This window comes from Trachurus japonicus, chromosome 11 (genome assembly GCF_045865225.1).
Source record: "Trachurus japonicus isolate A0001 chromosome 11, Traja_1.0".
NCBI classification, from domain to species: domain Eukaryota; kingdom Metazoa; phylum Chordata; class Actinopteri; order Carangiformes; family Carangidae; genus Trachurus; species Trachurus japonicus.
Window position 1 is genome coordinate 16036002 of NC_140917.1, and position 20788 is coordinate 16056789.

At 41.9% G+C, this 20788-nt stretch overlaps 3 protein-coding genes across 3 annotated transcripts; all 3 read left to right on the forward strand.

The window, feature by feature from the left end:
• The first annotated feature begins 233 nt into the window (after positions 1 to 233).
• LOC146978530 (uncharacterized) lies at positions 234 to 2413 on the forward strand. Its single transcript, XM_085790376.1, has 3 exons — positions 234 to 428; positions 1386 to 1496; positions 1892 to 2413. The coding sequence occupies exons 1-3, from the start codon at positions 377 to 379 to the stop codon at positions 2131 to 2133; spliced, it is 405 nt and encodes a 134-aa protein (XP_085646502.1). The 5' UTR covers positions 234 to 376; the 3' UTR covers positions 2134 to 2413.
• A 1023-nt stretch (positions 2414 to 3436) lies between these two features.
• Positions 3437 to 4974, forward strand: LOC146978531 (uncharacterized). Its single transcript, XM_085790377.1, has 3 exons — positions 3437 to 3566; positions 4230 to 4340; positions 4744 to 4974. The coding sequence occupies exons 1-3, from the start codon at positions 3509 to 3511 to the stop codon at positions 4956 to 4958; spliced, it is 384 nt and encodes a 127-aa protein (XP_085646503.1). The 5' UTR covers positions 3437 to 3508; the 3' UTR covers positions 4959 to 4974.
• Positions 4975 to 8667: 3693 nt separating this feature from the next.
• On the forward strand, positions 8668 to 19939 carry LOC146978532 (uncharacterized). Its single transcript, XM_085790226.1, has 4 exons — positions 8668 to 8782; positions 16611 to 16830; positions 19215 to 19264; positions 19664 to 19939. The coding sequence occupies exons 2-4, from the start codon at positions 16631 to 16633 to the stop codon at positions 19885 to 19887; spliced, it is 474 nt and encodes a 157-aa protein (XP_085646352.1). The 5' UTR covers positions 8668 to 8782; positions 16611 to 16630; the 3' UTR covers positions 19888 to 19939.
• Positions 19940 to 20788: the final 849 nt, after the last annotated feature.

The following is a 20788-nucleotide window of genomic DNA, read 5'->3' on the forward strand; positions in this document are numbered from 1 at the left end:
AAACTATGATGAGCAGCTACGGACTTTGTGTTTGTATGTGTTTTTCTTTATCCCAGTTGTGGGCAACACCTATTGTAAATCTAAACTTGAGCTCATGATCCCTAACCAACGACATATTTTTCTACCTGAAGAGTTCATAATGTGTGTTAGATCTTGCGTTACTCACCCGTTACATTCTTCTATTCAGTGATGCCATGATGTCAAAACCTGAGGAGCTAGTCGTCTTGTCTCCTCCCTTTTTCATCTCTATAAAGACAGCTCTCACCAACAGGCTCATCACTTCTCACTCCACAGCATCCAAGAAGCTCCAAGCTCTCATTGGAAGGATTTTCTTATCTTTTCTTGTCACCTGAAACCGAGGAACCAAACCAACGAGATGGGCAAAGTCCTGTTTGGAATCATCGCCGCAGTTGCATCTTTCATTTTGGGTAAGATGAACCAAAAATCTGGGTTTTTACTGCAAAGACAGATATGATGGAGGAGTTATTGGCTGATTCTCGAATAATGATTGATTTGAATGCGTTATTGTGCAAAATTGGTTAGGGCGGGAAAAGGTTGGAGAAAGATTTCATCCAATTTATTCAATTTCTACCAATTCTGTAACTGTTATTTTATTTCAAAAAACAGGAATCACAGTTGAACTCAACTTTTTATTTAAAAAGAAAATCGTAACATTTCTTTTTTGATTATAGAATATCTTCAATTCCATTTGGATGTTTCTCTATAACAAATGTTACATGATACTGACAGGAAGAGTTTAAGTTTACCCAAAGTATAAAGATATTTTCCACTCTAGTCCTGTGAAGATAATTTGATGTTGATGTGTCCAGGTTTTCGAGACCATGGGTTGTTGAAAAGAACTTAATATCAATGACAAATATGCAAATTATCCACAAACACATTTAGTTAGATTTAATGGGTTTTTGGTGCTGTTAGCATCACAAATGAAATTCCTTATTTCCATTGACTTTTACTGAACTGAGGTGGAAGCAAAAATCCCAAAGCCAACTCCACAAAACCAAAACTTTGTTGAATCATCACCACTAGAGGAAAATGAGATAGTTGTTTGTTTGTTTCAAATTTGTTGCATGATTTGGTGGAAATAACATAAATAAAGTTTTTCTCTGTTTATAAATAAGCCCAATTTGCTTGTTGTAGCTTAAAAGCTAGTTTTAATTTTAAAAGAATAGCAGCACAAACTCATAAAACCATTCAGTACCACAAGATTAGCGTGTGTTATTTTTGTACAATGTAAAGATGGAAAAGACCAAGAGAGATTGTTTGATGATTAATCTCAACTGTAGACACAGTTTAAATGTGGATTATTCAATTTGAAATGTTTGATTTTAATGATTCTAAATGTTTTTTTACTTGTGTGTTTTCAGCCGATTCTCTGACCTGCAACAAATGCACCTTTGGTCTTGTTGGCATCTGCCTGAACTCTGCTGACGAGGAGTGTTCGTCCAACTCCAGTGTCTGCTTTACTGGAAAAGCCAGTAAGTCACATCCCAATCACCTGCACATTCACACCCTGAAACCCTCAGACCGTTGTCGTTGAACCCTCAGTCCTTACATAACAACATGATTCACTTCATTGAACCATTTGACACCTTGACGTTCAGCTCAACAAGCACGCCCTAGTGCTGCTAAACTTGACCTGATATTGTTCATGTTGTTGACATAGGGACACCTTTTCTTTGACTAATGGTTCATACCAATGGAAAAATACTCCACATATTGTTAATTTGGAAAAATAAAAGCCGGAATAAAAGCATATTTCTAGTGTTTTCATCATTTTCATTTTTGGTGTGGTATTTCCATGCAGCAGAGTACAAAAAAGCAGAGACTCTTCATAATCCAGTACAAGTCTAACTCCATTGTTTCTCCTCAGGTTTCCCATCACTGTCAGACTTTGTCGGCTTCAACACTCAGGGCTGCCTGGACGACTCCACCGGCTGCAACATGACCTCCAACGCCACCCTGCTGAGCGTCAGCTACCAGACCGCCATCGAGTGCTGCTCAACGGACAAGTGCAACCCAGTGACACTCAGCGGCGCCCCCTCCACCAGGATGACCCTGACGGCCGCCATCGGTGCTGCTGTCCTGGCCTCAGTGTGGGGAAGCTTCCTGTAAACCACCTCACAGCAGCTGCCTCCAAAGCCAAAGGCACCATCCATTATAAACTCTTTGGACATTGTATTTTTTTTAAAAAGTATGTTTACTAATGTGTTGTAAGAGGTCACAGATGTTACAGAAAGTACAGATACTCAGGGAAATACATCACCCATCAAGGAAGTCGAGCAATGGGATGTTCCGGTTCAGGGAAACATTGAGCTTGTAAACCTTCCACGTCTTTTCCTTCTTTTTTTTGTTTTGTTTTGTTTTGTTTTTTTAATCAATAAATCTATTTATCCTTTAACCTACTTTGTGCCTGGACGGTTTTATTTATTAATTTCATCAAAGAACTGCACTGTTTGGTAACCCTTTCATTTACAAGCTGCTAAATACGTGATAATTATGTGATAATGTCAAGAAATAGTCTAGAAATAACAGTCAATTTCATAGTAATGTTATGTTTTTCATGAAGGCAAAAGATTACAATTGAATTTTTTGGGAGGTCAGAATTTTTCTCCACCAAGTCTTTGCAATTGACTGTTATTTCTGGGCTATTTCTACGCAATCAATCGTTATTTCTTCTCAACATTATATGAAGTTGACCGTTATTTCAAAACTATTTCTTGACATTATTCTGCAATTACTTGTTATTTCTTGGCTAATTCTTGACCTTATCACGTAATTAGCGGCCTGTAAATTAAAAGGTTACCCACTGTTTTACTGAGAGAACATCATACATGAATTATTATTATTATTACTAACATTATTTTAAATGCTGCTATGGGTATCTGGGAATGCCGCAAATGGAAATTTCGTTGTATGATATACAATGTCAATAAAGCATCTTAATACATCTGCATCTAAAACTGCAGGAGCCAATCACAGACACGGGGTAAGGGCAGGGTTCACTGTGTGGACTTTATATAATAAGAAGATAAAACATGGAAAACAAATATGTAAAAGTGTCCCTGAGCTAAAAAATATCTGAACCACAAAACGAAACCATGAATAAATAGATAGATAGGGGTTTTTTTGGTTGTTTTTTTTTTGTTGTTTTTACATTGTTTTATTTTGGCAAGTTTAGTGAAGAAGAAATGATTTTTTTTATGTCTCTTAATATGAAATCAACCAGAGCTACTTAAACGGCAATGATTCAATGTTGCACCACTGATGTGACTGAGCTGTCAGGGAGTTTTACCTCATGTCCAGGAATACGGTCGGTTTCCTTTTGTCCAACTTCTTTATCTCTAAAGTTGACGTGTGTCACTGATAATAAACTCCCGCTCAGTGTATAAAACAGTCGACCAGCGAAACACTGATCCACTAAAACCTGATCTCAGTCCGACGTTAAACTCAACCAAAACTCCTTGGAGCTATTTTCTAAACTAAGAAGATGAAGATGAACAGATTTCTGTGGAGTTGTGCTGCTCTGTTGGCGTTGTTTGTTACAGGTAGGACACATTGTTATTTCTACCGTTTTTTTCTCTGTGGGACAAAATAAGGATCAGTGAGTGAAAGTAATGGTCAGATAAAGTCCTTGATATGAACTAAAATGTTTCCAACACGTTCACAAACTATAATTTGTCCCAGAATTCATGATCTTTCAATTTATTGAACAAGACATTATTTCACAAATGTTTGTTTCTCAGCTTTTTTTTAACTAGAAAATATGTTCATGTTTCTTGTTTTTATTTTTACAGAAATTGACAACAGTTTTTTTTTTTTCACATTGTATCTGGAAAGACGAGTTTAAGCCATTTTTCATGATCGGGCAACACAAATCAAACAGGGTGGAGGCAGAAAATTCACCACTCACACTGAGCAAATAAAACCTGCTGCATTTTGCACAGTCACACACATTAAACACCGTATTAAACTGCATGTCAGATAACAAAGGTGGAGCCACTGTTCACCTTGAGAGCTGAAACCATAGTCTAGATGTGTACTCTGCTACGTGATTAGTTCAGGTGGTTGTTAAACATGAAAATACATGAAATCAGACTTATAAGAATATCTTTTTGACTTTTCTTTTCCAGAGCAGGGTTAGGACTTTTATTTTCCTAACCCTAACCCTAACCCAAACAACATTATTATTTTCATCTCCTCCCTCACAGTTCAGTCACTCTCCTGCTACACCTGTGACACGTCCGTCCTCGGCTACTGCCTCAGTACAACTTCAGTAAACTGCAGCCAAGCTCAGACAAGATGTTTTTCTGCTGTTGCTGGTAAGATGAAAAACTAAATGACACTTTAATACATTTTCCAGTTTTATTTAATCTTTTATGTTCTCTGAATTGCCCTTTGTATTTGCAAAAGAACTGTTAGAAATAATCTGTATTAGACTTTCTGCTGCACATTTCAAGAAGGCCGATATCCACAAGTTTTTCCACACAGATAAACGTGTAAACAAAAGCAAACAATTGCTTGTGAAAACTATTATTTTCCATGACGTATAGACACAAAAATCATAAACTAAAAAAACTGAATCAGCCTAGGTGATTTCTTTAAAGGCAACATGAAATGAACTCATTGTCTTCATAGCAGCTTCATTCCTGTCACACGATTATAGAAACTTATCTTAAAAAATGACTCATAAAAAAAGTAAATATTCTTCTCTGCTTCCTCCAGAGTTTAGTTCCCACATTTTGGATATCCACCAACGAGGCTGCACACAAGAAGCAGAATGCACAAATTCAACTGGGTCCATCCTGAGCGTTAACTACACCATCACCAGGAGCTGCTGCAACACGACCCTGTGCAACGGAGCCTCCTCCACCCAGCTGCCTGTGACTGTAGCTCTGAGTGCTGCTCTGGTGGCCGTCTGCAGCCAATGGGCCCTTTAAATAATAAGGAGGAAAATTTTAAAAATACATAACTTTTTTCCACTTTGAATAACATTTATTGGCTTTCCCCATGATAGTATGGCCTAGCTATAATGGAGGGACAGCATCATACATTTAGCATAACACTTGAGTAGACAGGAGTAAATGTTTGTATCAACTTCCAAATTTACAAGTAAAAATATATTTGGTATTTCCATTTTTTGTGTGTTTATTTAAATGGATGTGCTAACATAATGTCCCTGGGGCAAGGTTTTTGTTGGGAGTAAGATGAGACAATGATTAATGTTCCTCCCATGCTTGTGTCACAGCTTACGGACAATTAGCTCATCATTCAAGTGATGTCATTTGTTTAATCTGTAAACAAAATAAGACGCATATGAGGAAGTCAGAAACCGATTTAAGGGAAGCTATAAAATAATTAAGAAGGCTAATATAAATGTCACTATATATTATACATATTCTTCAGGTTTCATGCTGATAAAACAAATGATGCTTTGGAGGAGCATTATGGCTGATGTTTGTTAGATTTGGCTAGTTGTATTTCCCTATATTTTCAGTCTTTATGCAACGCTAAGCTAACCATTTTAGTTATCTCATGATGACACAAAAACAAATAAACCCCAAATATTACAACCTGCTTGTCTTTGAATGTTTGCGTGTTACAAAGAATGTAGAACATTTAGCAACTATAAGTACATCTATGTTCTTGCAGAGTTCTGGATGAGTGGACTGATGCTACTTTAGCCAAAATCTGTCACTACAGCTCGCAGCTATGTTAGCAGTGTGTTAATTCTTTTCCATTATACAAATGCACATAGATTTAAGAGATTATTTTGTCCACAAGGCCAAAGGTAAAGATCAGTGTCCATGATTCATGTGGGAACGGTCTCAAAGGGAGTGTCTCCTATGATCCTTTGTTATTGAGGTAATATCTTAATATTGACTGAAGATTTGTTCTCCTTTGTTATCTAGTACTGCTTTTGAAAGTGAAGTTTCAAACAAACATACAGTATAGGCCCATTCAACTGTGCAAACAAAAAATAGACTGTACTGTAGACCACAACGTTCATCATCTCTTGCCCTCTTGTTCAGCTTTCCAAAGCTCTTTGAGTTTGACATGAAGTGGAAATTGAAAAGCACTCATCTTTTTTTTTTTTTTAACCATTTCCAAAGACCAACCCAAGATCCTGATATAAACCCAGTGACCAGAGCTGACAAAACTCATTTGACCCTCCTCAGTTACCTGGACAGTTGGATCGTTGAACGTCTCCTTGACCTTTTGCCTCTTTCTCATTTAATCTTTTCGTATATCCTCTGATAATTGCTCTATAAAACAAACATCTGTGTTTGAGAAAAATGAAGTTGCTGGTCTGTGCAATTTTCATGGCAATGGCTGTTACAGGTAGGTTATATCCTCTTGTTGCATTTTCATTTTTGAAAACAAAAAATGCATTCTCTCTTAATGTTTTTACCAAAACTTGAGCCACAAGGATTTGTCAAAAGAAAATTAAATGGCAAATATTTGGACAATTGATTAATCTGTAAATAAATAATGTTTACCAGGCTATAGCTTACTTTTATACCAGAGCTATTACTCTGAATTTTGCATGTTTCAAAGGAATAAGTTCTAATGCAAACTTTATATTCACACCAGATAAACCTCCTAAATTAGCCACTTTTGTTGTTATGTATTGTTTGTCAGTGAAACAAGATACACATTTTCATTTTAAATGAGCTTCATGGATTGTTTAAGTGTTAATATTGGGTGATGATGTAGGCTATCTGTCCCAACTGGTCCATTTTCAGATACATTTTCAATTTATGCTTTAAACAACATGATAACAAGAAAGATTTTCTGCTGGAACTTTGTTTTAAGTCCTGGCAAGCAGAACTGTTGTCAATCTGTATTATTAAAGTATTAGGTAATAAATTGACATGTGACTTTCAGGCAGTGTGATTCATATTAAAGCTCTGACTAAAGTTCAAGGAATGTTCGATAGCAGAGACGTTCTAATATGAGGAGACAGACCACTCTGCCCGTTTTGAATGGGGAAAGCTGCGACGCCAAAGATGGCGCATGTCCCGCCCCTTTTCACCAGCAGCCAATCACCTGCTTTGCCAGAGCTGAACTAGGCCAATCATGTTGTTGCACCAGCGCATGCGCACAAGTAGATTTACGACAGACAAACCTACCTGGTGGCAACAACAACACGGCTTTAGCACCGTGTGTACTGTATGTGGTCAGGTTGAAAATTTACTCTAAGGTTTTCGGAAAAGCCACCGGCGACCGGGAGCGGCTCCTCATCCTGGAGGAAAGCTGTTACATTTACCCGCGGAGTTTTAGAGGTTTACTGCCGGCTTGTTAATTTGGCAGCCACATTGGTTGGTCTTAATGAAAAGTGAAGCTTCAGGTCTGTGCTGCTGAACGAAAGAGCTACCTCGCTACGTATACAGAATTCACCACATTCACATCAATAAGTGTTTTACAATGAACCGATCAGTCCACCTTTTCTTTAATTTAACTTTTGAATGTATAGTTTTGTTCGTTTCATTTTTTAACCTAAACATTCAAACTGGGCCCCATCCCCTGGGGGCGTTAGCCTCCTGTCCATGATAGCAGCAGCAGCAGTCCACTCCAAAAAAAAAAAAACACACACACACAGTCCGGATGAAGCACTGGAGCCGTGGACCGATAGACACCGTCACCATTAACGAGAGCCTCTCGTTTTATTGTACCGAGTACGAGAGGCTTGTTGTGAGCTGAGAAGCGGCTGTTAGCGGCGGATGCTAACCGAAGCTAGCGGCGGATGCTAACGCTACCGCTAGTCGAAGTTAGCATCGAGCTAGCTCAGCACAACGAACGCCCCTCATACTTGTTACCGGTCGAGGCTTTAGTTGTCAGTGATGGTCGGTAATCAGTCCGTGGCTCTAGTGGTTCACTCGGACTGTATTTATTTATTTTTAACTGACTGCTGCTGCTGCTGAGACGACATGCTAGCACTAATACATCCATGCTAGCATTCGATAGCATCCGAGACAGCTAACGTTTGTGGGGATCGTGGGAGGGGGAGCAGACACAGTCACCACACACAGAACTAGGAGCCCATAGGTGATTATTAAGACGGATTTCATGTAAGTCTAGCGTTTATTTTTTAGCAAAAATCTCCAGACTCAAGCCGATATGTCTCCAGGTAGAGCAGGGCAGACCGGTGTAGGTATGCTCGGCTCGGGCTGCTGCTAGATCACGGATTTAGCCGTTACAGCCGTACAGTAACGGCGGTGTCGTAAATCCGCGCGCATGCGCAGTTGAGTACTCCCTGTGGAAAAATAGCGATTTAAACGTCATTCTGCGGTAAAGTCTATTTTTTTTTGGTTTTTATTTGTATCTTATTTCACTGGCTAGCACGTCTGTATGTTTTTTCCGTCCTGCTATCACGTTAAAGGGTGGATTTGACCATCCCTCCATTCATTTAGATAGGGGTCTGGTCTCCTTGGGGTTTTCGTGGCGTCGCCAAGATGGCCGCCGAGTGGCATGACTTGCCTAGAAGGACTTTGTCGATAGTCAGGTTTTATCATGTTGAAACGTGGTATTTCTGTAAATGATGATAACATTGATGTTCCTCATGTCGGTCAGTTGTGGTTTGTGTAATGTTGACTTCACTTATTTCCCTCCCTTTGTTCTTTATAAATCTCACTTTTATTTGGTGTCATAGGTGAATCTCTGACCTGTAACACCTGCAAGGTTGGAATCGGAGGCAAATGTCTGTTCAGCTCCACTGAAATCTGCAGTGACTCTGAGAGCAACTGCTACTGGGGAAACCTGAGTGAGTGACAATTCAACCATCCTCCAACAACCTGTTAACTCCATTACAACCAACAGAGAACATGTTGTCTTATTTCAATAATCTCCTCACCCATTTAACTTAATCTGCAACTTTTTGTAAGATGTTGGAAACCACAGAAATTGGCCTGTTAGATACCAGATTATAATGTGAAGGCATGTGTGATGGACGCAGACGCGTCCACACCACAGTAAACACCGTCTGCCTGTCGGTAACCCCTCCCCTTGCACTCACTCACATTTTGATGCTTTAATCATTAGTATAATTTGCACACTTAGGTTTATTCCTGCACGTTGTTATTGTTATTAGGATCGACATACATCGTTAAACATAGGTAAACAAATAAACACACGACGCATAGTCTTTTGATTTCATACCTCATATAGACTTTATTTACTTTAAGCATGTCATGGTCACACATTTGCAAGTGCACACATTTGTGTTGACTATGAGTTTGCTGTTGTTTTGTATTAATTCTTTTTGTCCTGCTTTATTTACCATGCCCGCTGCGGGTGTCCTGAGTCTGGCCAACTCCGGTGTCGTGGTGGGGTGTGCGGCGACGATTGTGGTCCGGGCGGAAACCAGCCAAAAGACGGGCAGAAAGGTTCCGCCAGTTTAAGACCTGCTCAGCATGATCCAACTGCTGTCCAGTCGTGGGGGGGATTTAAGATTTTGTTGGGATTTTGTTATGTTTAATTTGAGTTAGATTATTTTGTGTATATATGTAAATATTAGTTTAAATAGGTTATTTTGGTAGAAATCTTTATTTTGTCTTTTTCACAATTTTTGGTTCTTTTGTAAGCTTAATTGATTTGATAATTATCCTGTCATTTATTTTGGTTTAGTCAAGTAGTATTTAAGCAGTCCCTTTGTTTCATTTGGGAGAAGATAGGTGGAGGGTGTGTTTGTCTTGTCTTGTCTCTTTGGTTTTGTTATGTTAACCGTTAAAGGGCCCTAAATCTTTTGTTAACTTTTTGAGCTTGACTTATGTTTGACCAAAGAAAAATAAATTTAAGCTATTTTTGCTACTTCTGAGTCTGCGTCCCTGTGTCAACTGCTGGGTCCTTCACATATGGTGGCAGTGGTGGGATTTTGCCAGTAGGGGGCGCAGACCTGTATTTTTTTTTCTTCTCTCCTCTCCATTTTTTCATCGATTTTTCTTCTCCCTTTGGAGGGTGCAACGTCCTACCAGATGCGGGGTAACTGCAGAGGGCGTGGCGCCCAGCGAGGAGCAGCAGCAGCAGCAACTCCTGGGGCAGGGCTAACGAGAGGCTCTGAGGATGGCAGTGGCGGGGAAGAGGACAACGCCAGCAATTCGGGAGAGCCAACTCTCAGAGAACTGGCGGACCTGCTACGCACACACATCGTGACTCAGGAGGCCCGGGAAACCCAGCGCATCCAAGAGCTGGGGGAGCAAGACCGGCGGTTTGATGCCCTCCGACATCAATTTGGCTTGTTGCGGCAGGATGTGGCGGGGCAACCTCCTCCAGTACCACTCGGGGGAGCTCGAGGTGGTCCAGCATACGAGGTAGGAGGTGAAGCAGATCCAAATGAGCCGCCTCCACGCGGTCCCCGGCCAGGCCGCTACGCCGAGCCAAAGCTACAAAAGTTGTCCGACTCAGATGATGTAGAACATTTTCTAATAACTTTTGAGCGTGTGGCTGCCGCTTGCCAGTGGCCAAGAGGGGACTGGTCCCTGCATCTTGTCCCTTTATTGACTGGGAAGGCCAGAGGTGCGTATGTCCATATGGAGGGAGACGATGCCCTCAACTATGACAGAGTTAAAGCAGCTATTCTGAGAAAGTATGATATTAATCCCGAAACTTACCGTCAGAGGTTTCGATCCCTTGATGTGGGGCCGGAAGAGAGTCCGAAGGAGCTCTATGTGCGACTAAAGGAAAATTATGTAAAATGGATCCAACCAAGAGGTAAAACTGTGGCGGAAATTAATGAACTTCTTATTCTTGAACAATATCTGCGTATGCTGTCCCCTGAGTTGCAGGTCTGGGTCAAGGAGCACAACCCAGAGTCAGCAGTGGACGCTGCAGAGCTGGCTGATGTCTTCGTGGCAGCAAGGAGGAAGGGCCAGCAGTGGAGCTATAATGCTTGGAGGACCCCCAGAGAGCCACGTAAGCCCCAAAGCCAGCATATGCAGCGGTACCCCCAGGGGTTTGGTAAGCCTCCTTTCCAGGAAACTCCTACCTCTGCATCAAAGCCCACTGGCAGAGTCCCTGTCTGTTATCAGTGTGGAGAAGAGGGCCATATAAAGCCAAGATGTCCGAGGGGGGCAGCAAAGGTAAATCATGTATGCCATGTTCCTAGGCCACAGGCTGAGTCAGGCCAGACAGTCCAGCAGATGCCTCATATGATCAATGTGCAAGTGCACGGCAAAGAGTTTCAAGCACTTGTGGATTCTGGGAGTGACCAAACATTGGTGCATCAGGAATGTATTGCATATGATCTTGTTCAGAATAATAACTGTATTCCAGTGCGTTGTGTGCATGGAGATGAGAAGCTAATACCGACTGCTGATGTCTATCTTAAAGTACAGGATCAAACTTACCTCATGACCGTGGGTGTGGCAGACAACCTCCCCTTCCCGGTGGTGCTGGGCCGAGATCTGCCAGTACTGCCGGACCTGTTGCAGCGGAAGCAGACGTGCAATGTTGCAATGACGAGGTCCCAATCCAAGAAGGGTGAGGAGTCTCCCCCATGGGTGAGTGTTTTGCCTTTCTATGATGCAGACTTGGAGAATGCACCCGGGAGATCCCGGAAGTCACGCAGTCATAGAAGAGAGGATAAGTTCCAGTACACAGTCAGCCATCAGTCTTCTGAATCTCCCCTAACACCACCGTTGGAATTTAAACTGCCTGTGAATATCATTGAGATGCAGAATGATGACCCAACATTAGCAAGCTATATGCAGAAGGCTAAGGAACAAGAGGGGAAGCCTAGGCCTGATCAGGATGCTGGAGAGTGGTATTTCCTGAAAGACGGCGTGCTCTACCGCCAGTGTGGGCCATCTACACAGTTGATGGTTCCTCAGGGCGCTAGAGGGACAGTCCTCACCCTAGGTCATTCCATACCTTGGGCTGGACACTTGGGGAAGAACAAGACTGTAGCACGCATCAAGCGTCACTTTTTCTGGCCTGGGATAGGGGGTGCTGTTGCTCAGTTTTGCAGGAGCTGTCCTGAGTGTCAGCAAGCGCCAGTGAAGGGGCCTCCCAGGGCTCCTCTTCAACCTCTGCCCATCATCAGTGTCCCTTTCCAACGGCTCGGGATGGATGTTGTGGGGCCAGTTGAGAAAACCAAAGCAGGTAACCGCTTCATGCTTGTTATTACTGATTATGCAACAAAGTATCCGGAAGTGTTTCCCCTGAAGTCTGTGAAGGCAAGATACGTGGCAGCGTGCTTAGTCCAGCTGTTCTCCAGGGTGGGTTTTCCTGGTGAGATCCTTACAGATCAAGGCTCGAACTTTATGTCCACCCTGTTGAAGCAAGTGTACCATCTGTTGGGCATCAAGAACCTTCGCACAACCCCATATCACCCCCAGACTGACGGGTTGACTGAAAGGTTCAACCAAACAATTAAGCATATGCTCAGGAAGTTTGTGAATGAGACGGGTTCCAATTGGGATCAATGGTTACCGTACCTTCTTTTTGCATATCGAGAGGTGCCTCAGTCCTCCACTGGCTTCTCTCCTTTTGAGTTGCTCTATGGCAGAGAGGTGAGGGGGCCTCTGACTCTGCTCAAAGAACTCTGGGAGGGGGGCCGGGGAGGTGAAGAGCCTGTGGATGTTGTGTCTTATGTCCTACAGATGAGGGAGAGGCTGGAGAAGATGAGCGCTCTGGCAGAGGCACACATGGCAGATGTTCAAAAGCAGCAGAAGACCTGGTACGACCAGACAGCTCGACACCGGATCTTCAGCCCTGGACAGAAGGTGCTGGTGTTGCTGCCTAGCCAGGAAAGCAAGTTGCTGGTAAAATGGCAGGGGCCATATGAGGTGCAGAAGAGACTCGGGCCCACCACCTACGAGATCGCTACTCCGGGTCGAGGTCGGTCTACCAAGGTGCTGCATGTTAATCTCCTCAAGGAGTGGATCTCTAGACCTGAAGGGAAAGAGGTGATGCTGATTAGGAGGATTGATGAAGAGGAGGATATGGATGACCAATACTTACCTGTGGCCGCTCCAGTAGTTCTGGACTTGGAACATCTGGCTGATGAACAACAGTCCCAGGTGAGAGCCTTGTGCAACCCTCTCCTTTTTTCTGAGAATCCTGGCAGAACTAACCTGGTGGAACATAATATCACGTTAAAGTCTGATGCGGTTGTGAGACGCATGAGTTATAGGATCCCAGAGCGACTCCAGGAGTCCCTGAAGAAAGAGGTGGATCTCATGCTGTCGTCTGGAGTGATCGAGCGCTCCCAGAGTGAGTGGTGCCATCCGGTGGTGTTGGTACCGAAGAAAGACGGTAGTGTGAGATTTTGTATTGATTTCCGCTACTTGAATTCTGTGTCAAAATTCGATTCATATCCAACCCCCAGAATCGATGACCTCATAGAGCGCCTCGGCAAATCCCAGTTTCTGACAACTATTGAAAGGATACTGGCAAATTCCACTCACCCAGAATTCCTGTGAACTGACTGCTTTCCGCACCCCTTGGGGCTTGTTCCATTTCACTGTACTCCCATTTGGCTTGCACGGCGCTCCAGCGTCATTCCAAAGAATGATGGATGAAGTACTTCATGGATTGTCTGATTTTGCATCTGCCTATCTTGATGATATAGTTATCCACAGCTCCACCTGGGGGGATCACCTGGAACATCTGAAGGAGGTCCTGAACCGCCTCCAGTCTGCAGGACTAACGATCAACGCCTCCAAATGTGTGTTCGCCCGGGCTGAAACCGAGTACCTGGGGTTCACCATTGGTAAAGGTACTGTGAAACCTCAGCTTCAAAAGGTGCATGCGATTGAAAATTGTCCTTTGCCCCAGACCAGGAAACAGCTGAGGTCCTTTATCGGCATGGCAGGATTTTACCAGCGGTTCATACCTCATTTCTCGGCAAGAGCAGCCCCCCTCACGGACCGAGTCGGATCGAGATGCCCCAACAGAGTCCAGTGGTCAGAGGAGGCCATAGCAGCTTTCCACGACCTCCGCCAAGCACTGAGTAAGAGCGCTGTATTGCGCAGCCCAGACTTTGATCAATCCTTTGTCTTGCAGACGGATGCGTCTGATAGGGGTCTTGGAGGTGTTCTCCTGCAGGGGCCGCCAGAGGACAGACGTCCAGTGGCTTACATCAGTAGAAAGATGGTACCCCGGGAGGTTCGATACTCTACGGTGGAGAAAGAAGCGCTGGCAATCAAGTGGGCTCTTGACTCCTTCAAATACTATCTCCTTGGAAGAGAATTCGTCTTGGAGACCGACCACCGAGCACTCCAGTGGCTGGCACGAATGAAGGACACGAATGGACGCATCACAAGATGGTACCTCGCACTGCAGCCCTACCGGTTTGCTGTTGCTCACATCCCAGGGAAGTCCAATGCCACAGCTGACTTCCTGTCTCGCTCCCATGGCGAGTTTCCAGAAGAGGGGGAGTGTGTGATGGACGCAGACGCGTCCACACCACAGTAAACACCGTCTGCCTGTCGGTAACCCCTCCCCTTGCACTCACTCACATTTTGATGCTTTAATCATTAGTATAATTTGCACACTTAGGTTTATTCCTGCACGTTGTTATTGTTATTAGGATCGACATACATCGTTAAACATAGGTAAACAAATAAACACACGACGCATAGTCTTTTGATTTCATACCTCATATAGACTTTATTTACTTTAAGCATGTCATGGTCACACATTTGCAAGTGCACACATTTGTGTTGACTATGAGTTTGCTGTTGTTTTGTATTAATTCTTTTTGTCCTGCTTTATTTACCATGCCCGCTGCGGGTGTCCTGAGTCTGGCCAACTCCGGTGTCGTGGTGGGGTGTGCGGCGACGATTGTGGTCCGGGCGGAAACCAGCCAAAAGACGGGCAGAAAGGTTCCGCCAGTTTAAGACCTGCTCAGCATGATCCAACTGCTGTCCAGTCGTGGGGGGGATTTAAGATTTTGTTGGGATTTTGTTATGTTTAATTTGAGTTAGATTATTTTGTGTATATATGTAAATATTAGTTTAAATAGGTTATTTTGGTAGAAATCTTTATTTTGTCTTTTTCACAATTTTTGGTTCTTTTGTAAGCTTAATTGATTTGATAATTATCCTGTCATTTATTTTGGTTTAGTCAAGTAGTATTTAAGCAGTCCCTTTGTTTCATTTGGGAGAAGATAGGTGGAGGGTGTGTTTGTCTTGTCTTGTCTCTTTGGTTTTGTTATGTTAACCGTTAAAGGGCCCTAAATCTTTTGTTAACTTTTTGAGCTTGACTTATGTTTGACCAAAGAAAAATAAATTTAAGCTATTTTTGCTACTTCTGAGTCTGCGTCCCTGTGTCAACTGCTGGGTCCTTCACAGCATGTAATAATGCAAATAATGACTGATGATGATTACTTTATGTGAATAGCACCTTTAAAAAGAAAGTGCTTTGACATAAAAGCAGAAAACTCGAGACCAAAAACAGAACAACAAAACAATAGTGACATAAAACCCATAAGAACGCAAAAAACACAGGAAATACAGTATGTGAATTGAGAGTGGGCGGGAGGAACCCCAGTGAGATGTAAGATGATGTAATGGTGCATGCAACTGATGGAAATATATAACAAAAGGGGCTAGTGATATAAAAGGAGATTTAAAAAAGAATAACAGTATGTCAAAGCTTAATCTCCATGGCATGTAGGTAGCCGAGTGACAAACCCTTGAGCTACAAAGGACTGAGGTTGACTCATGTGCAGAGCAAACAAAAGGAGGTGTTTCAAAAATGTATACCAAATATGAGGCACTGTAGAACAAAAGCACATGGGGAAAACTGGCAAAAGTGGTAGGAGTAAAGGAAGAAAATAAGCCTATTTGGGTGTATTTTGGGCATATTTGATTAGTGTATTGCTCATTTGCATATTCAAATTCATTTTCCAAGAAACTTGTAATACAAAAAATGTTACTTTTAATGTCTACTTTCATTGTGTAAAGTTTCATTGTGGTAGGAGTAAAGGAAAAAAAGAAGCCTATTCGGGTGTATTTTGGGCATATTTGATTAGTGTAAGGCTCATTTGCATATTAAAATTCATTTTCAAAGAAACTTGTTATACAATAAATTTTACATTTCATGGATACTTTCATCATGTAAAGTTTCATTGTGATAGGAGTAAAGGGAAAAAATAGCCCCATTGGGGTGTATTGTTGTTGGCACCATAGACTTTATACAGTATGATGCAAATTAAACATATTTCCCCAACTAGGATTTCTTAGGACTTTTAGTATGTTGTTCTAGACACCTCATAGAAATGATGTATGGTGAAAAACCTTCTGTGACAATTAGTTCTATTTTTGGGTCCAAAATGAGCTAAATTGCCTGGACTATTAAGGAAATCCAAAACTCAGGTCCAGTCCAAAACCAAGAACAGTCAAGTCAAATGATTAAACAGTGGAAATACTCAGCAAAGACTCACAGGGTTTAAATACTGTGAGACAATTGGGCAATTGGATGAGACACATGATAAGCCTCACAAGAAAAGTTGTGCAAAAAAAAACAACGAAACCCTCAATGGTGGCATCTAGTGGTAAAACAAAATGAACGTAGCAAGAAACAGATACAAATACAGTAGATCGGCTAATACTGAAGTGATGTGGTGTCTTTGTCTTTTTTCGTCTCAGGCTTTAACATCAGCAGTTTGATGAGCATGCAGACTCGAGGGTGCTTGACCTCGGCCCTCTGCAACCGGACTGAAACAGGAACGCTGCTGACTGCTGGGTACACCGTCACCAGAACCTGCTGCAGCACAGACTGCTGCAACGGAGCCGAGTCCATTCAGCTCCATCTCACTGCTGCTTCAGTCGCCGCCCTTGTGGTCGTTTGGAGCAGTTGGATCCATTAAAAAAAAAAACAACAACAACCAAAAAAAATCCTTTTGTCATGATGATTTGTCTCGTTTCCTGTTTTATTTTGAAATTCCCTGTGTCTTGTCTTGGTGTGTCTCACCTGTGTCTCCTCGCTCCCTTGTTTGCCTTGCCTCAGTGTTTTCCATTTGCCCTTTGTTGGTTCGTCTGCGTTCATTCTCATCGTTACTGTGTGCTCCTGCCAGTTCCTGTGTTCCTTCAATAAAAGGTTTCTTCATTCCACGTACCTGTTTCCCCAAATCTCTGTCTGCGTTTCGGCCCTCACCTATTAATTATAGTGCAATGCTGATTACGCATGCAACTGTGTTTTTTTTGAATGTTTTTATTATGATGCAAAAGGTTAGACTGTATATGATCGTTGGTGATGATGGATGACTCAGTGCTTCTGATGTACAGTTTGACTATAACTATGTAGACTTTGCACGCAACTCTACTGTGACACTCCTGTAGCCTCTATACGTGGACATGATGACGACTTTTGGGAGTATATATATTCATCCCAACTGAAATGTCATCATTTCTTCATCAGATAGTCACTAGATTCAAACCGAGGCGGTAAGACATTGAATTCACTTCTGTTAAGAAGCAAACAAACAAACAAACAAACAAAAAAAGCAAAGCCCGTTGACGTGATGGATAACCTTTGGAAAACATTGACCGTCCTATGCACCTTCATCGCAGCAGGTGAGTTCAGAAAAAGTATGATTTAGACTGTGTGAAAATAAGAGTACACTCAGTACAGATGTATTTCTTTACAAACAAGCTAATGGCAGGGGACATATTATGCAAAACTCACCTTTTCATTGCTTTAGTATGTGTATTTGCGTATCCAGAGTGCCTCCTCACCCCTTAAACGTAAGTTTTGACAACTACGTCAACATTTTGTAAACTGAAAATGTGTCTCTTAACAAGCCGTTTTAATTTCACCCGGCTTATTACATCACAAGCCGGGTGATTTGAATATTCAAGCCCTCGCTCCCGTGGTTACCATGGTTACCTCAGCTACCAGAGCGAAGACCGGAAAGAGCAGGGCTGTGAAACTGGTGTGAAGAGAACCCAGCTGTGCTCAATCTTTTGTTTTTTCTGACCCAAGCATAACATTACATATAGACAAAAGGAGGGGTGCTCTTGCGCTTCAGCCGGTGAATCGGTGCTCTCAGACAGGACCGGTAATAGAAAGGTGCAATTGGATCACTTCACAGAGGACTAAACCCAAAAGAAACAACTGGAGCACTCGATATAATGCAGAGGTTTAATAAAGGTGCATTATATCGAGTGCTCCAGTTGTTTCCTTTGGGTTTAGTCCTCTGTGAAGTGACCCAATTGCACCTTTCTATTACTTATAGACATCAAGGTACCATGTCAAGAAGCAGAAATGAGCATAATATGTCCCCTTTAAAGCATTTATCTTATTGTTCTTTTTTGTTTTTGTGAGAGAGAATGTCTTTAAAGAGACCCTGAGGAGTTTGCTTTTGGTTATAAAAGAGTCTCATATTGATGTGGATGAATCTACATTACCCGCAAGTTGTTAATGAGTCAATTTTCAATAAATATATCGTTTTGTCTTTATAGTTATTTTGATATTATTATTTAGTGGTTGACTCGCCCAGTTTCGGTTTCCCAGACGCTGCCCGGCGGGTCATGGGAATAACGTTTACGGTCGGAACGGTCGGAACTACAACGGTATCTGATCGTCTTCGAACCTCCAACTTTCATTCTTGATTAATGAAAACATTCTTGGTAAATGCTTTCACTTTCGTCCGTCTTGCGCCGGTCCAAGAATTTGGACCGGAGGCTCATGGGAAATGTAGTGTGAAAACACTTTGCTTTCCGAAACTCCTCGTAGTCCCTTTAATTCAAAGTCTTTGGTACATTTTGTCTGACCTCAAGACTAACTATAGTGTTAATTATCAACCAGAACTATTGTGAGTGGATAAATGTGGTCAAAAGGAGTCAACCATTGCCTTCATTACCTTCAGACTCATTATCGTGGACAAACAAAGTGACTTGGGACAAACAAAGATAAAGATTAATGGCTATGTTCACTGCTGTTCGTGGTTACACTTTGGGTAGTTTAATGACACAATTATCTTGGACAGGACTAATTGCCTCAGATCTCAGAGGAGACTGCTGTTCTGTTCTGGGACTAGAGGATAATATAGTTTATTTACAAGCAACTTAAAACAGGTGCTCTTTAAATTGCCCTTAAAAAGAATAAAAAGGTAAATACATGTTGTAATTTCCTTAAAATACAAAAATGCATAGACTGTAAGAAAATTCACAGAAGACACCAATTAATCAAATTCTCTCATCCAGTCATTTTATGTTCTCCTTTGTTTCTCTTATTCCTCCTTTGCACAGTGAACTGCCTTTGCTGCAGAAAGTGCCCTGCTGCAACGGATACGGCCTGCGTGGGAGGTGTTACTATCTCCTGTAATAACGCAACTCATAGCTGTTTTACTGGAAAAACAAGTAAGGCACCATCTACAACACTGTCACGCAGATATTATGGGTGTATCTACTGCGCCTATAGAATACAAGCACTGTATACACTCTATAGGCGAAGAATATGTAATCAAACAAAAGAAAATTTGGTTATATGACAATTTTGTCAGCGTTAAATTGATAGCTCAAACTTTAAAAATAAAAAAGGGAAATCACCATTGATCTTTTTATTGTCCTTTTATAATCTTTGTGTTTCTTTCTCAGAATTGATGTAATACAGTGGCAATACAAGACACATACTGGTATACAGTGTAGTCCTCAACGGTTTCAACATTACTTTCATCCATCTGTTATATTCTTTCCAGAGTTCAACGACACCAGTCGCGACCCCGTTTACACCCGTGGATGCATTGCGAAGGGCATGTGTGGGAAGACGTTCACCGGCATGTTCCAGGGCTCCGTTAACATGACCACCTACAGCTGCTGCTCCAGAAATCAGTGTAACGGAGCCTCGTCCGTCCACATCTCTCTGACCCTGGCCGTCTGTGCTGCCCTCCTCTCTGCTCTCTGGGGCACCTGGGAGTCGTAGTTTTTCATGATCCGCCCCTGTCTCCACTGTTAGAGTGGATTTCTTTTACTGTTTGCACTAATTACTCAGCATGTTCTTCTCAAACATTTTTTTTTTACCAATGAACAGATCATTCACTGCTAAGTCTTAATCAATGAATTGACTTTAAACCTGAATATAAACTTGGTTAAGGGATTTATTTATTTTTATATTTATTTTCCATTCAATGAAGCATCAAAGATCGCTACAAACCTTTGTTTGCCTATTGCCATCATTTAGTTATTATAATTAAAGCTACAAGCTATCGCCAAGAACACTGAGATCACATCTCTAATATTTGATAGAGGTATAAGTTTGAAGGATTTTTACATTAAGCAGTAGCACTTCTGTTAAATCATGTGTAGATTTACTACATACAACAACCTCTTGACCAATTAATAAGCTTGTTTAGAGTGTTTTGTTAAGAAATAAAACTGAAATGTCTCATTCACATGTCCCTTATTTCCAGGAGTGAACTTCCTGATCTGGTATAAGAAACAAAATTGTGATGTGAGATTGTTGAAGTGGTTATATATAGTCCGTTGGGTTGTGATTTTTCAGAGGAAACCTCATCTCAACAATAAACATTCACATCGTCCTTAGAAACAATCATGGCTGATGGAGACCAACAAGGGAGGCTGTATTCAAAACTGCATACTATACTGCTTGTACGTACTGATTTGGCCAAAATGCAGTATGTAGTATGCAGTATGCAAGCAAAAGCAAAGTCTGCAGTATGTGAAAAATTCCCGGATAGACATGTGATCCAGTTAATCCTGCTCGCGCCTGGAAAACACTTTAAAACCAAGGACGCCCCCTTGTGCACCGCGCACAGGAGCAGCGCAGTGACAAAACAACCACACTGCAACATGATGACAATGTA